The sequence below is a fragment of the Nothobranchius furzeri genome, chromosome 14 (genome assembly GCF_043380555.1).
Source record: "Nothobranchius furzeri strain GRZ-AD chromosome 14, NfurGRZ-RIMD1, whole genome shotgun sequence".
Classification (NCBI taxonomy): Eukaryota; Metazoa; Chordata; class Actinopteri; order Cyprinodontiformes; family Nothobranchiidae; genus Nothobranchius; species Nothobranchius furzeri.
Genome location: NC_091754.1, coordinates 49,184,295 through 49,200,643, shown reverse-complemented (window position 1 = coordinate 49,200,643; position 16,349 = coordinate 49,184,295). Strand labels below are relative to the sequence as shown.

The window sequence follows — 16,349 nt, the reverse complement described above, 5'->3', positions numbered from 1 at the left end:
CTCTGGAGAAGATTTTACTGCGTCAAATATGAACCGTTAACACTTTTTTGGGTACTTTTTGTGCAAATTTTTTTATGGAATGTATGAACAATCGTTTCTGGGAAAATATTTCACTTTCTACTGTAAAATAAACATTCCTGAACATGTAGGAGCGAGCATCAGTGGGGCTGGTGGTTTGGGCATTATTTAACTGCAATAAAACTAAATAAGTATCTCCTTACAAACCTAGATTCAACACGTTGCCAATTTAAATGTGTATTTTAATCTCTTCAGCTCTTAATTTTTTTAAAGTAATATTTTTGCCACTTCACGCATTACATCTGAGGTATATGTGAATATATATATATATATATAAATGGTGGAACTTGATTAAAAAAATTATGAGGCTTTGTAATTAATTAATCTTGATTAATCGCATTTTAATCAAGAAAATTTGCCTCAGCAATTTTTTTTATCAAAAATAATGAAACAGAATCAAACAGCAGACATGGACACTTATTAACTTGAACTAGTTTTATCTAACAAAATGCTTTTAAATTGTATTTGTATTCAAAACGGAATACATATTTTGTAAATGTATTCAGTACAACTACCTTTATAGATTGTGTAAATGTGTGTGTGTGTGTGTGTGTGTATACACACAAGTTAAACTGTCAAGAAAGAACAATGAGTTATTGTGTTTGATGAAAAAAAGCAAGAACTGGAAGCAAAAATAAAAGCACACAATAGTGATGCTAACTTCTTTTGCTGTTAATGGAAGAAAACCCAATAAAACGTGTGTATTCTAAATTTGTGGTCATTGCAATAATAATGCCAATTACTTTCTCTGGTTCAAATATAGTGTATGTGAGGCAGCACAAGGAACACACTACAAAAATTACTAATCATTTGACTGAAACAATTTTTATCGTCTCCATGCTTTGTTTATTGTGTAAAAAAGGCTGAAATACTTCTTGATGTTTATGGGGCACACAGTATTACACTATAGTAATTTGCTTTTATCCCGTACATTATTTCTCTTCATATTTCCAAAAAATTAAAAAGAAGGACGTGGAAAGTATTTTTCATTTGTTTGTTTTTTAATAACCTCGGAACCTTTACTCGTCTTTTTGTTTTTAGTAGACGTATTTTCAAACGGACTGATTTCCTTTACCCACAATCCTCTCCTCTAAGTCCGTCCTTCCGACTTCCGCCTCAGCAACTAGTCAATGTGAGTTAATTTTTCAGCGTGAATATTTTCCATAATCTATTGCCATCCTTTATGATTAAAGCCACATCTGGCCATAAAATGCATCCGAACATGTTTACAAACGCTTTGTTGTTTGTGGTTTGTGATTCTGAGGCACTTAAACGTCTAGTTTGATAGTGAAAACGATGTAGAGGAGCAGTGCCGACCGATTCCGATAGTACGGCTAGCCTGAGCTCGTTTCCTAAAGCTAGGGCTACTGCTGCAGTGTTTATTTCAGCCCAACACTGTTGGCAGATTTAGTTACTTGTTTTTCATTGTGAGTTATTTTTAACCCAATAAGGGAGATGTTGGGCTGTTTTTAACATGTTAGCTTAAGCTAGTTTAGGCTAACGTAAAGCTTGGGTTAAACAATGCTCGTGTTCACTGGAAACATGCTTTTTATTATTTTACAGCAAATTTCCACTACCTAATTTTCCTTCCACGTGTGGTGGAGTTTAGTTGAGCTCATGTGTGTTTGTTTTCAGATGGCCCCAACCAAGAAAGGAGAGAAAAAGAAGGGGCGTTCAGCCATCAACGAAGTGGTGACTAGAGAGTACACCATCAATATCCACAAGCGCATCCATGGAGTGTGAGTTCTGCAGGAGAATTCTGATGCACATTTTACCAAGCCAAATTTTAGTGTTGCGTGAGGAAACCAGACCCTGGTTCATTACAACTAGGGATGAACTTCGAAATGAAAATTCTTGGCCAAAACATAAAGAAATTATTATGCCAATAATTAGAACCATAGCATTAGAAGTAGGGCTGCAACAAACGATTATTTGGATAATCGATGAATTGGTTAGGGTCTCGACCCGATTAATTGGATTAAATGGGTAAATTTAAAAAATTGCTAGGGAAACATGTTTTCTCTCCTTTTAACAACAGAACATGATTGTTCTCTGTTAGTAGTTGTCAAAACAAAGTTAATTAACGGATCTGTTTATTCGCTTTCTTTGTTGACGTATCAGATCAATGCTCTGCATCAGCAGACTCAATCATATGATTTTTTACTTAAGTGCAACAAAACCTGATCAGAGCGAAATAAAAATAAAATTCAAATTTAAACATTTCTATGGAAACATTTTTCTCCTTTCTTTACTTAACAACAGAGCATGATTAGTAAAATGTGCATTAGGGTGCAAAACAACATATCACCTAAATATATCCATAATTAAACTATGATCAGTCAAGTTTAATGTAATTCATTAACATGTTCAGTTTAAGTTCCTGGAAATGCTAATAACATTTAATTTCTACTGCTTAAAATGTAATGGTGACATAAATATTATGTATGGGTTAACAATAATCCAGTTTAAATTATTTTCCCAGATAGATGCGGTTTTGATTTAAATGCTACACTGGCTTGCCATATCTCTTCAGCTGTGTTGGGCAGAGCAGACTTGAAGCAGCAACCTGACTGCAGTGGTATCGGTTCTGCTCCATAGCGCTGTAGACAGCCAATGAACATGACGATGATGGTGGAGACTTTTCTTCCGCTTGTAGAGTTTAGGTATTCTTAGTTTCACGACCATCGTGTTTTTCGGAACCCACTTGATCGGCTAGCATTAGCTAATCTGCTTGTCGTTGCACTTTTGATAACAAACTTTGGACTGCTTCTGTCTCTGTGTCTTTCCTGGTTTCTCTGTTTTCCTCTACAGCACCTGATTAGCACGTAGCATGCCAGCATAAAAACATCTTCCTTACACAATAATTATACGTGGGACATATATGTGTCTCTTGTTCTGATCTGCCTCGGTCTGCTCTGATGCCGCATCAGATGAGCTGCTTGCGTTGACTGTTGCATAAAGGTTGCACAACACAAAGAAAGTTGCACAAACACAACAGATCTGTGACAAAAGCGCTGCCGGCACATTCCTTCATCGAATTTGATCGATTCGTTGTTGCAGTCCTAATTTGAAGGCCTGTAAGATTAACTCTTTTAAGCGCCAAAGTCACAATATTGCTTTTAATGAGCCCAATTCAATCCCTCGTGTTATTACTTTACACCAGAAGATAGTGGAGATGTGTAGCTTCAATCAGAGCAACACTTTTAGGTGTTTCTATTGACATCTTTGGAGTGTGTTGAGTTTGAAAACCACCCTCCCGACTAAAGAGAGGGGGAGACAAGATGAGGGCGCATATTATTATATATTACAGAGAAGAAACTTACAATGTTGACAAGTCTGTTCGTTGTTGACAAAGCTCTGTCTGGTAATGCTGACTCTGGCTGAAGAGGACTGTTCACCCTCTGATGAAGCTATTCACTCGTCCAGTGATAAACAAAGTGACTCTGCAGCTGCTTGAGAGGAAACTTGCTTCACACACACACACACACACACGATCCAAAGCTTCTTTCACTGTGTTCAGGACATGGTGGGTGTAAAAATGATTGTAGAAACACAGGTCAATGTGCAGTAGCTGTGCTTGTTCATTAGTCTGCCATATTCATGCTAACATGAAAATATTAGTTGAGCCATTTCGTCTGGCTCAGTTTTTGTCTTTCAGTGGGTTTGATTAAAAACCATGAAAACATGCTATGTTTGTGCTAAGCTACAATCTCCGAGAATGTATAGGGGTTGAAAGGAGTGATGGCGGACTGCTTACAAAATTTGTTGAGAGAATTGTGTTGATTGATCAAACACACCGATTTTCGTTTTCTCTAGGGGTTTCAAGAAAAGGGCTCCTCGTGCCATCAAGGCGATCCGCAAGTTTGCCATGAAGGAGATGGGGACTCCTGATGTTCGCATCGACACTCGTCTCAACAAGGCAGTGTGGACCAAGGGTATCAGGTCAGATGATGCAGATTTATACACAGTTCACTATTTATTGTGAAAGCAGTTCAAGTGTGTCGTGTCATTTTTGCCTGGATCAGAATTGCACGACTATGTTATGGTGCAGACGGCTGTACCCCCAAATAAGTGTGTGTGAAGTGTTTTATAGCTTAAGTGTTCTAGTTGCAACTAAAACACGAGACTATAAATAAAAGGTTACATTTGCTTTTAAGGCAGTATTCATTTATTTCTAGAATACATAAGAGCTTCAACCATCAGTCTGATGTGAGTTTTGTGCCCACCTAAAGAAAATATTGAGTTGTCATCAATATCAATAAATTATATTTCAGTAGCTGAAGATCTTTTGCATTTGTCGTTAGTAAAGGGATGCTTCTGGTGGCAGGAGAAAATGGTTCAAGATATGAGCAAAGCACTGAACTCCCAGAATGCATTGCTGTTTTTAGTATCTGGAGAGGAACACTGGTTTTATTAGCTTCCTGTTGCGCCTGTGTTAAGAATTTTGTGGCGTCCGTTCATCGTTGCTCGTCATTCATGATTGTTAACCCTGAACAGGAACGTGCCGTACAGGATGCGTGTCCGATTGTCCAGGAAACGTAACGAGGACGAGGATTCCCCCAACAAACTGTACACCCTGGTCACATACGTCCCCGTCACCACGTGCAAAGGTTAATATGCGGCTCTGATGTTGGTCGTCTGCAGCATCACGCACTTTCATTGGATTAACTCCTGTCTCCCTTTTTCCTCCTCAGGTCTGCAGACCGTCAATGTTGATGAAAACTAAACTTGTTCCCTCTGCGAGTGGAATAAAAAGAAAATAAGAAGCTTTTTGTCTCGTCTTTATTTCTTTATGGCCTTGTGTTAAAATGTTTGACACAGAGTGAGGATTAAATCAGTGCAAATTATTAATAACATAAGGACGGTGTACATCTGTTGAAGTTACACTTGCAGTTAGATATTTGTGTGAACAGTCCCATTTTCTGTATAAATTCAGTACATCTTGAAATACTTTAACTCCATTGGCATATTGAGTTGCACGATGGTGCAGTTGATCACACCATTGCCTTGCAGCAGGGAGGTTGCTGGTCCAAACCCTGGAAACCTCGTGTTTCAGTTTGAGTTGTTTTAAATAAATTGTGTTGCTCAGAAAATGTTTTCTCACTCCCATTTCGTTTTGATGCATGTTATAACCACCTGGAACCTGTTAAGATTCAATTGTGCCAAAAAGCATTTTTTGGCAATTTTCAAGTGTTCTAAAACTTTTGATCTATTTGAAGTTTCTCTACTAGAGTACTATTTGTAGTTACTGTATCCCCTCTAGTTACTTAATTCATTGAAAAACAGTTTTCAGATTAAATACTAAATATGCCAGAGTGTAGCAACTCATGTTGTTTACCATTCAAATGCAATAATGAAAACAAAATGTTCGTCGTCGTCTTCCTCCGCTTATCCGGGTCGCGGGGGCAGCATCCCAACTAGGGAGCTCCAGGCCGTCCTCTCCCCGGCCTTGTCCACCAGCTCCTCCGGCAGGACCCCAAGGCGTTCCCGGACCAGATTGGAGATGTAACCTCTCCAACGTGTCCTGGGTCGACCCGGGGGCCTTCTGCCGGCAGGACATGCCCGAAACACCTCCCCGGGGAGGCGTCCAGGAGGCATCCTGACCAGATGCCCAAACCACCTCAACTGGCTCCTTTCGATCCGGAGGAGCAGCGGTTCTACTCCGAGTCCCTCCCGAATGTCCGAGCTCCTCACCCTATCTCTAAGGCTGAGCCCGGCCACCCTACGGAGGAAACTCATTTCGGCCACTTGTATCCGCGATCTCGTTCTTTCGGTCATTACCCAAAGCTCATGACGTAGATCGACCGGTAAATCGAGAGCCTGGCTTTCTGGCTCAGCTCCCTCTTCCCCACGACAGATCGGCTCAGCGTCCGCATCACTGCAGACGCCGAACCAATCCGCCTGTCGATCTCCCGATCCCTCCTACCCTCACTCGTGAACAAGACCCCGAGACAAGAAAACAAAATGTTAACATTTTTAACCAATAATGCAGCAAAATTAGCATAAAACTGCTTCAGTGTTGTTGTAAAACTAAACCTGCTGTAAGCACCACAGAACAGAAAAGGCTAGCAAGTGCTGGTCCTATTATAAACCAAAGTGTTTGCTAATTTAATGCACATTTTAAAAATGTGTTGCACACGTTTATGTACGTACTTTTCCAAATAACCCCCCGTCGACAAAAAGTCAAGCAAACACTCAAGTCTCCTCACTTTGAATCAGGAATCGAGATTTACTCAAACCTAAACTGACCAGTTTTGCTATTCGACATTCATTTAACAGAGAACTTCACCCTTTGTTCCAAAATTCTTCAAGTTTTCTATTCCACCAAAAGCGAAAGAGATTCATTTCAAGGTGATCAATAGAACTGATCCTTCTGCTGAATTCCTACACAGTCGATTTGGTTTAGACTGCAATGGCTGAATATTCTGTAACGAACAGATTGACTACAGACCACATATTCTATGAATATATGTCCACGAATGCCTTTTGGGATGATCTACACTCACCTAAAGGATTATTAGGAACACCACACTAATACCGTGTTTGACCCCCATCACCTTCAGAACTGCCTTAATTCTACGTGGCGTTGATTCAACAAGGTGCTGAAAGCATTCTTTAGAAATGTTGGCCCACATCATCTTGCAGGAGATTTGTGGGATGCACATCCAGGGCACGAAGCTCCCGTTCCACCACATCCCAAAGATGCTCTGTCGGGTTGAGATCTGGTGACTGTAGTACAGTGAACTCATTGTCATGTTCAAGAAACCAGTTTGAAATGATTGGAGCTTTATGACATGGGGCATTATCCTGCTGGAAGTAGCATCAGAGGATGGGTACATGGTGGTCATGAAGGGATGGACATGGTCAGAAACAACGCTCAGGTAGCCCGTGGCATTTAAACGGTGCCCAGTTGGCACTAAGGGGCCTAAAGTGTACCAAGAAAACATCCCCCACACCATGACACCACCACCAGCAGCCTGCAGTGGTCACAAGGCATGATGGATCCATGTTCTCATTCTGTTTATGCCAAATTCTGACTCAACCATCTGAATGTCTCAACATAAATCAAGACTCATCAGACCAGGCAACATTTTTCCAGTCTAACTGTCCAATTTTGGTGAGCTGGTGCAAACTGTAGCCTCTTTTTCCTGTTTGTAGTGGAGATGAGTGGTACCCGGTGGGGACTTCTGCTCTTGTAGCCCATCCGCCTCAAGGTTGTGCGTGTTGTGGCTTCACAAATGCTTTGCTGCATTCCTCAGTTGTAACGAGTGGTTATTTCAGTCAAGTTGTTCTTCTATCAGCTTGAATCAGTCGGCCCATTCTCCTCTGACCTCTAGCATCAACAAGGCATTTTCGTCCACAGGACTGCTGCATACTGGATGTTTTTCCCTTTTCACACCATTCTTTGTAAACCCTAGAAATGGTTGTGGGTGAAAATCCCAGTAACTGAGCAGATTGTGAAATACTCACCAGAACCACACCCCTAAATGCATTGAAGCAACTGCCATGTGATTGGTTGATTAGATAATTGTATTAAGGAGATGTTGAGCTGTTCCTAATAATCCTTTAGGTGAGTGTACATCACTGGTTAGCTAAATATGTACCAATTCCAGATTTGAAAATTGAAAATGTTATGTATGGTTGCATTGCAAACAATGTAGGGTTTAGGAAGTGCTTTAAGAGCTCAATATACATATTACTTCTACTAAAGATCAATAAGCTGTGATACTCTATCTAAATATACAATATCAACCTGCTTGGTCTTTACGGTGTTTAATCAGAAGATTCTAGGATTCTTTGTTTATTCAGGGATTGTAAACACTTTGTTTTGATTCAAGGAAGAGTCAGGTTTGTAAAAGTAAAAATTTAATTCACAAACAATGTGATGGATTAATCTAGATGTAGTATATGGTGCCTATGTGTGAATGCGGTGTTAGTCAGAACTTCCGTATCTAGGAGAGCTGAGTTCTGGATGTACAAGAATTTGGTTTGCGTTAAGCTATGAAGTTGATTATTATCAAAAGCACATCAGACGCTATCTGTGTGTCTACTTCACCCGTTCTCGGAGACCCTCTTGGTGGATCCGAAGGTCAGGGAGGTCGGATGACCTCTGGCACTGAAGGGCTGTAGAATACAGTGGCACCAACTCTTCAGTCCAGAGATGTCTCGGGTCACGACAGATGGATGGAACCGCACGTCTGGGACTTTTAAGGAGTCTAAACAATATCAGCTTGTTCTGCAGGAACTGTTTCTGTATCAGCTTTGCAGGTGCAAAAAGGTTTTGACGACATGTCAACAGCTTTGATGGTTAAAGTGGGTTTAGCTTCAGGTGGCCGGTCTGAAGCTTTCTCTAGAACTGAGGAATCACCAGAGTGATTTGGTTTTAATGTTCTCATGTTATGATTTATGTAGCCAACCAGAGGTTGAAGTTGAGGAATATTACCAAGAATCTCAGAAACACGTCTTCCTTGATACCGGATGCTCTGATCTGGGTAAAGGACTATCTATGTGTCATGAGTTTAACTTAACTTTACTTTGTCCTTGTGTGAGTGCAAATGGTGATGACCTTGTCATATAAACATGCTGAAACATATTTCAGTCACTGTAATCATAACATAACATTCATTCAGAACCTCGCCTCTGTCAGTGCGCCCCAGGGCAGCTGTAGCGACATCGTAGCTCATCACCATCAGTGTGTGAATGGATGAATGATACACTGTAGTGTAAAGCGCTTTGGAGTCCTTACTCTGAGAGAAGCTTTACAAGTGCGGGTCATTTATCATTTCAAACTTCAATCATTGAGCACAGATTAATGAAACATTTCATTATATTATAATTATTATAAGTAGCAACAAACAAACGTTTATTTAATCATTATCCAGCTTATAAGTTTTAGAAGTTCATATTTAATTTAGGAAGTCATTCTTTGATTTAGCAACTGATCCGGGCTGTGAGTGTTGTGTTCACTTATTCAGAGGCATGAAGAATCCTGTAGGACGATAAGGGAAGATTGGGTCTTGAGGAGAGAACATTATTGTTGGCAATTCGTTATCATGTGTTCAGAGCTGCAGAGAGGCTCTGAGCTCCAGCTGATGGGATGAAGGCAGGCCAATTTAAAGGGAACACATGCAGTCTCGTGTCTCCTTTTTGTCCAGATGTTGAATGGTCAAACAGTACCTAAAAACTGACCATTGCTGGACATTACAACAACTTCAAACATGATTTGACAATCAACTTTTTATACGTAAAAACAGATTCTTAAAATCTAGACCAAACTTTGTTGCTTTTCACAAAGAATTGTGCCTCTTCTTTTCATCACTGAAATATGAGGGGAAAAAACTGCTGTGAAACTCTTCAACATGGTAGAAGATCTCAAACTGATGGAAAACCTCTAGCTATTTGTAAAATTTGAAATGGTGTAAAAATTACAAATATACTTATTTTTTTGTTAGTCTCTCCCTTATTTACTATATTCCTTCTTTTATTCATTTATTTTTAATGTTGTTTTTAATTATTATCTCTATTGTTATATTCTATCATTGTAAGGGTTTACAATGTGAGATTTGGGGTTAAATTATGATCAGTAAGATGTGATGATTCTATATAAATATAGGATATCACCCTGACTGATCTTTGAATGTTTAACCAGAAGAATTTAGGATTCTTCGCTTATTCAGGGACTATGAACACACTTCGAATTAATTCAGACAGAGTCAAGGATATAATTAAAATAAACTTAATTTTCTAGACTAATTATATACATGACAAGCTATGAACACCTTTATGTGATGGATGGATATAAGTGGATGGAATGTGATGTACGATGATGGAATGGTGTGTGATGTTTATCAGAACCTTGAATCTGGAAGAAACTGAGTTCTGGGTGTGAAAGAATTTGGTCTGCTGCAAACTAGAAGTTGGTTATTAATAAAACAACATCAGACACCAGTTTGAAGGTCTACCATACCCTTGTATGAGTTGTTCCCGGCGGTCCGAAAGTTTGTAGTCAGAGTGGTGAGGCCACCGGACGTCAAGGCCACGATCCTCAGAGATTAGTAGCTTCCTCTGAGTTCAAGCTTCCCCGGCCATGGGATACAACCCAGGTCTGCAGATTAGATGTCCAAGATGGATGTCTGAGAGTTGCAGTAGCTCTGAAAAGAGCTGTTGTATGTAATCACTTGCAGCGTCGTGGCAAGGTTTTGACTTAAGGTCAAAGAGATGTTTCAAAAAGGCTTCTTTCCCGATTTGGCCGAATCGAGGCGTCAGCTAGAATCTGAGTTAATCGGGAAGTAAATTCTGTTTTATTACCACCATGTAATGATTCTGGCGTGTTTGATTACGTTTACCAAACATCCCTCAGAACCACACCTTCGTCAGATACAAAATGTTCTTGTTCTGTGGGTAAAGAATCTTTAAACGTTATGTGATGTGACGTTAACCATAATTTATATCTTATGAACATTGTGTATGAGTGCAGATAGTGAATAACTTGTTAAATCAAACAGTACTGATCAAATTATGTAAATGGATCATTGTGATGATAATATTCATATCATATCAACCATATGTTTATTTAATGATTATTTAACTTATGAGTTGTAAAAGTTCTTCTTTCATGAGAGTGTGCAATCCAGCAGTCTGAGATAAGAGGAAAGATTGAAGACCTTGGGAGTTATCTTGTGTAACCAGCAGAGTCTGGACTTTAGGAGACAGGAGAGAAAATCCATCCAGATAGTGGATTTGTTCTGCAGTTGATGTTGGTCAAACATATTGGTGAAAACTGACCATTTATGGACGCTACATCATCTTATCTGAATGTAATGAAGTTGACTTTAATAAAAAAAAAAACGATCAGAAACACTAATTTCCGGGGTTCAGCCGGAAGTGAGGTCCGCTGTACTGTTAGCAAGGCGCTGCCGCCAGAGGGCGCTACTTTTTTATTGAACAGTCGGATGTTGTAAATAGTGGACGCGTTTCGATTTTCAGCGTTTTACTCCGCAGTTTGCTCAGCTGTGAAGTAGCTTTATTCATTAACACGGTAAGATAAAAAACACACATTGTTTTATTACCAGATTTGTTAGATTATCATGAGCCTCATCGAGATTAACTGATTCATCTGTTCTTAATGGAGGCACAGGCGTGGCTAGCTAATCGATAAATCTCACTGCCGAGATAATATTCAAATCAGCTTCATTTGAATTTACGTTTATTGCGTTTGAAATGAACGGAAGGATTTGAGTGCTTATTGTTGACCCGCTTTGAGAGTTTTATAACCCCCTGTCGTGTAGATAAGGTGATGCTTTGATGTTTGATTACCTGTCCAGGTGCGAGCTTTACTCAGGGTTTCCATGGACACACATGGACCACTGACGCTGAAACCATGCGCCACCACTGGCTGCTGCTCGGGGCTTGCGGCTGGGTCCTCCTCATCCTGGTGTTTGTGACCAAGTTCATGAGCCTCAGAAGTGTAGAAGGTAACAAAACCAGTGCTGCTTTTAGCATTAATAACCAGTTAAAGTGACTAAGGGTTATGGCTAGATGTGCTGTTGAAATGCGTTTGCTTTAGATTTTAAAGTCTGGATCGGGGTGGGCAATCCTGGTCCTCGAGGGCTACTTTCTAGCAGGTTTAGTTGTTTCTCTGCATAAACATGCCTGGTTTGAATCTGCTGGTGATTAACAGGCTGCTGCAGAGCCCGATGAGCTGCTGAACAGGTGATTTATCCAGGAGTTAGGTGTGTTGGAGCAGGCAAACAACTAAAACATGCTGGAAAGCGGCCCTCGAGGACCACGATTGCCCACCCCTGGTCTAGATAATTAACTGGAAACACCACAGATGCGTTCATCATGCTTGCTTCCAGACTGGGAGTCAAGTCCTTTGTGTAAGTTTATTTTAAGAAGGCACAATAAGTTGAGAACCTTGTTTTGATTCATGCAAACGTTTGCTTCATGTGTTCATAGATTATGGAGAAAGATTGGGTCAGGGTTCGACAATGTTGGTCACCAAAGCGGTGAAGCAAATTCCAGCTTTAAGCCAAGAAAAACGAGCTTCGGCTCCATCGCATCAGGTAGCCGTCTGCCTCATAGGTGCTTTATCCTAACAGGAGTTTCTGAGTGTTAATGAGTGTGTGTGTGTTTCTCCAAGGCCTTGATGGTTCCCACAGCATCAGACTGGCAGGCCGTTGCTGATAAGCGACTGGATTTGTTGTCAGCTGTGTGTAAAAACAGCAGCCTGAGGAATTTAACTCATGTTTCTATAAACAAGTTTGTCCTGGATCGTATTTTTGTGTGCGACAAGCACAAGATCTTATTCTGCCAAACGCCTAAAGTGGGCAACACGCAGTGGAAGAAGGTTCTCATTGTGCTTAATGGTGAGCATGTGGCAAATCTTTTACCTGTTTTTGTTTAAAGGTGCATTATGTAGAAATGAAGTAAAAATGACATCCTGTAGTAAAATGTGGTTACTGTAACCACTTTTAAACAACTGGAGCTTTTTGCTAGCCGTCATCAAATCACAGTTGTGGGCGCAGCAGTATTAGCTCTCAGGAGACACGGCACCCCCACACTCTCTGATGGTAAACAGTAGTTATGTCATCCTTTTGTTTTATAAGGAGACAAACAGACGATCCAGCAGCTGGATATGAAACGTGTTTCAGTATAACCTTCTGTCCAAAATGACTGAAACATTAAACTCTTTTGGGATTTTCTTGCTGCGAGATTCTCTCTAACTTCTTACATACTGCACCTTTAAAAACAAACCAACATTTATGAATTCATGTTGGTGTTTAAAGTGAAATCCGGCATGTTGCTGCTGACAGGAGCTTTCGCCAGCGTGGAGGAGATCCCGGAGAACCTCGTCCATAACCATGAGAATAACGGCCTGCCGCGCCTCTCCTCGTTTACTCCACAGGAAGTAACTCGCAGGTTGGTGCAGTGTTGTTCTTGTGGACGCCTCCAAAGGCGACGCCTTGATGTCGCCTGTTGTGAGGGGTGTTGCTAGAGACCGTTGACTCGTTATCTCTTGCTGTGTGCCTGAACAGATTAAACTCCTACTTTAAGTTTTTCATCGTGCGAGACCCCTTTGAGCGGCTCATCTCTGCCTTCAAGGACAAGTTTGTGAAGAACCCTCGCTTCGAACCGTGGTACAAGCACGACATTGCTCCAGCTATCGTCCGCAAATATCGCAAGAGCCACAGAGAAAGCAACCTCTCGGCCTCCGGGCTACACTTTGAGGACTTTGTGCGTTACCTCGGTGACGCAGAAGGTCGCCAACACATGGACCGGCAGTTCGGCGAGCACATCATCCACTGGGTGACTTACGCTGAGCTGTGCGCGCCGTGCGAGATCCACTATAGCGCGGTGGGACACCACGAGACTTTAGAGCAGGATGCCCCCTACATCCTCAAAGCCGCAGGGATTGACCAACTAGTGTCGTATCCGTCCATTCCTCTGGGAATAACGCGCTACAACAGGACCAAGGTGGAGCACTACTTCTCTGGCATCAGCAGGCGGGACGTCAGGCGCCTCCTCACACGTTACCAGGGCGACTTCCTCATGTTTGGCTACCCAAACCCAGACTTTCTGCTCGGTTAGAATATTTCACAACGATATGAAAGCGTATTTTCACATGAAGCATGTGGGTTAGTGGCGTTTTTGTCTGAATCTGACAGATCTGAATGACTGCTATGTAGTAGGTCACACTTCTGCACTTTTTTTGTACTTTTCTTACTGATGCTGAAGGAAAATACTCAATATTTACCCTCCTGTATTTATTCTGTTCATCTCAGAGGCGTCCTCTATTATTCTAGGAACCAGGCCCATGATCTTGTCTGGTGTAGCTATCATATTGCACTGAATGGACCACCTGTTACAGTATGAATTAAACATTGTCCATGGGTATGATTTAGAAACTAAATTAGCGTTTCATGTTTTTTTGACTCACTAAAGGAACGTCGGTCTCGGCTGCAGCTGCGAAACGCCGACTGTAGCTTCTGGTTCTTCCGTTATTAAAAAAACTGAAGATGCTATTGATGGAAAGAGGTGATTTTCTACCAGAAGTGTTTGTTGTAAATTGTCATAACGTTTATATATTAAATGTTGCTATTTATAATAACTTGGGGACAAGATGGCTGTTACACCTAAAGACAAATAAAATAAATGTTAACGACTTCTGTAAAAACTGGATTTTCTTCTGTTGCCGTTCATTCACCACAAATAGGATTTATTTAAAATTATTTTATCTTGCAAAACAGTGCAACTTTTCTTTGTTTTGATGGTTTTTTTCAACAACCAAAACTTTCTTTGGTTCCTCTTTTGTTTCCTTACAGATTTCGGCAAGAAAAAATGTGCTGTAAGATATCCAGTTTTATCATTTGATATTGACTTGCTTAGCAGTAAATGAAAGAGGGCAATGTTTCTCTCATCTACTGGTAACAGTTAGCTAGCAGCAATAACAGTTAAAAACCATGCAGTTTATGCTAGGTGACCAAACCTCTTTTTCCGTGACATTTTTGCTTTTCGTGCTATTAGGGACATCTGCGAAGATTTCAAAGATTGATGAAATGTCTTGCTTTTCATCGTTTTTCAGAAGATTTCAACTTACAATACATAAACACGACAGCACAGCCCTGTGATATACTCCCGACCTGCTCAAGTGGATGGTTCTGAAAGGAGGTTGCAGTAGCCTAACATCCAGGTGTTGCACCTGTCACTGAGTGGTGCTGTTTAACTAATTCCAACTAGGTCCCCATCTAGCAAATGGTCCTATTATGTAAAATGACCCATCCATAATTAAAAAGTATTAAGAGGGATAAAATTTTAGGTTGAAGTGTGTAAATGAATGTCTCAGAATAAAGTTTTGGGGTGTAAAAGTGACCCTAAGCCCCTTACATTACCTTAACCAGCCCTTCCATAGCCTTGCAAAACTGTTAACCTTAAATCGGATTTTGATGGCATTGATACAAAAATAGCACGTTTGTTCAGTAGGAATCAGCACCCCCTAGAGTCACATGTGTCTTAGAGCGTTTTGTTTTATTATATATTTGAAAAAAAAAAAATTCAGATTTTTGTCCCATATGACTGACCAATTTGTTTCAGGGTATCTTTTAAACCGTTAAGTTATTTCTACAGAATATTATTTTTTTTTTCTTTTTGACTTATTGGCCTAGCTGAAGTTATTTATATTTTCTAACCACATAGAACCGACACACTTTAAAGTCAAAAGCTTTCTTCAAGTAAACAACACAAGTTCAGCGCTTCAGGAGAGTCTCCTTTTTGGATACCAACTAATGGACACCCAAAGAACCTAAACTTTTCCAACAAAACCAAAACTAATTAAGTCAGTCTATGCTGCATTAGCAAAATAAAAACAAAATTAAATCACACAAGTTGTAATGTTTATTTTATTGCCCATTTTCTATCAGGAACAGCATGCGACAGAGGAAAATGAAGACACGCTGGAACAGGCAGCTGAGAATGCAGAGGTGAACTTCACATCAACAGAAAATCAGACATAACCTTACAGTAAATATGAAACCAACTTTGGTATACTCTAACAGCAAGCACAATCACTGGATGAAAAAATGGAGAGTGTTGAAACAAGCTCAGATCAGATTCAGCAGGTGAGGGTTCAGGAAGCAAACATATGTAAGTTTTTGCAGGGCTTTGCATTGGTTCAACTTGTACAAATATGTGGAAAGAAAACAGATTTGATTAAAACAACAGATCTACAACACTACAATTACTACTAAAATACAAACAGAAAAGTAAGTTGTGTATATAACGTAATGGCAATAGACCAGTTGGAGAACACTGTGTAGAATCAAAACATTTCTGAGAACTCTCCATCCATCTTCTGACCCCGCTTTGTCCACGCAGGGCCATCTCCAGCAGTAAACGGGCAAGTAGGCGGGGTACACCCTGGACAGAGAGCCAGTCCATCGCAGGGCAACACAGAGACACACAGGACAAACAATCATGCACACACACACACACACCTAAGGACAATTTAGACAGACCAATTAACCTAACAGTCATGCTTTTGGACTGTGGGAGGAAGCCGGAGAACCCGGAGAGAACTCACACATGCACAGGGAGAACATGCAAACTCCATGCAGAAAGATCCCAGGCTGGGAAGCGAACCCAGGACCTTCTTGCTGCAAGGCAATAGCTCTAACCACTGCGCAGCCCATTTCTGAGAACTATGTAAAGAAACTAATGACAATTGAATAATTACATTTTAGGTCGAGTCATCAGCTACTGATGCGGGGAAGCAG

At 40.6% G+C, this 16,349-nt stretch overlaps 2 protein-coding genes across 3 annotated transcripts; both read left to right on the top strand.

The window, feature by feature from the left end:
• The first annotated feature begins 1,123 nt into the window (after nt 1–1,123).
• On the top strand, nt 1,124–4,844 carry rpl31 (ribosomal protein L31). The gene is made up of 5 exons (XM_015952645.3): nt 1,124–1,210; nt 1,714–1,817; nt 3,895–4,020; nt 4,576–4,688; nt 4,773–4,844. The coding sequence occupies exons 2-5, from the start codon at nt 1,714–1,716 to the stop codon at nt 4,802–4,804; spliced, it is 375 nt and encodes a 124-aa protein (XP_015808131.1). The 5' UTR covers nt 1,124–1,210; the 3' UTR covers nt 4,805–4,844.
• Nucleotides 4,845–10,981: 6,137 nt separating this feature from the next.
• Nucleotides 10,982–13,900, top strand: chst10 (carbohydrate sulfotransferase 10). 2 transcript variants are annotated; one of them, XM_015952646.3, is made up of 6 exons: nt 10,982–11,116; nt 11,403–11,552; nt 12,037–12,143; nt 12,221–12,446; nt 12,894–12,999; nt 13,116–13,900. In XM_015952646.3, the coding sequence occupies exons 2-6, from the start codon at nt 11,459–11,461 to the stop codon at nt 13,666–13,668; spliced, it is 1,086 nt and encodes a 361-aa protein (XP_015808132.1). In that variant the 5' UTR covers nt 10,982–11,116; nt 11,403–11,458; the 3' UTR covers nt 13,669–13,900. The 2 variants fall into 2 exon arrangements, with proteins under 2 accessions (XP_015808132.1, XP_015808133.1); XM_015952647.3 differs by lacking the exons at nt 10,982–11,116; nt 11,403–11,552 and adding an exon at nt 11,778–11,957.
• The last annotated feature ends 2,449 nt before the right edge of the window (nt 13,901–16,349 follow it).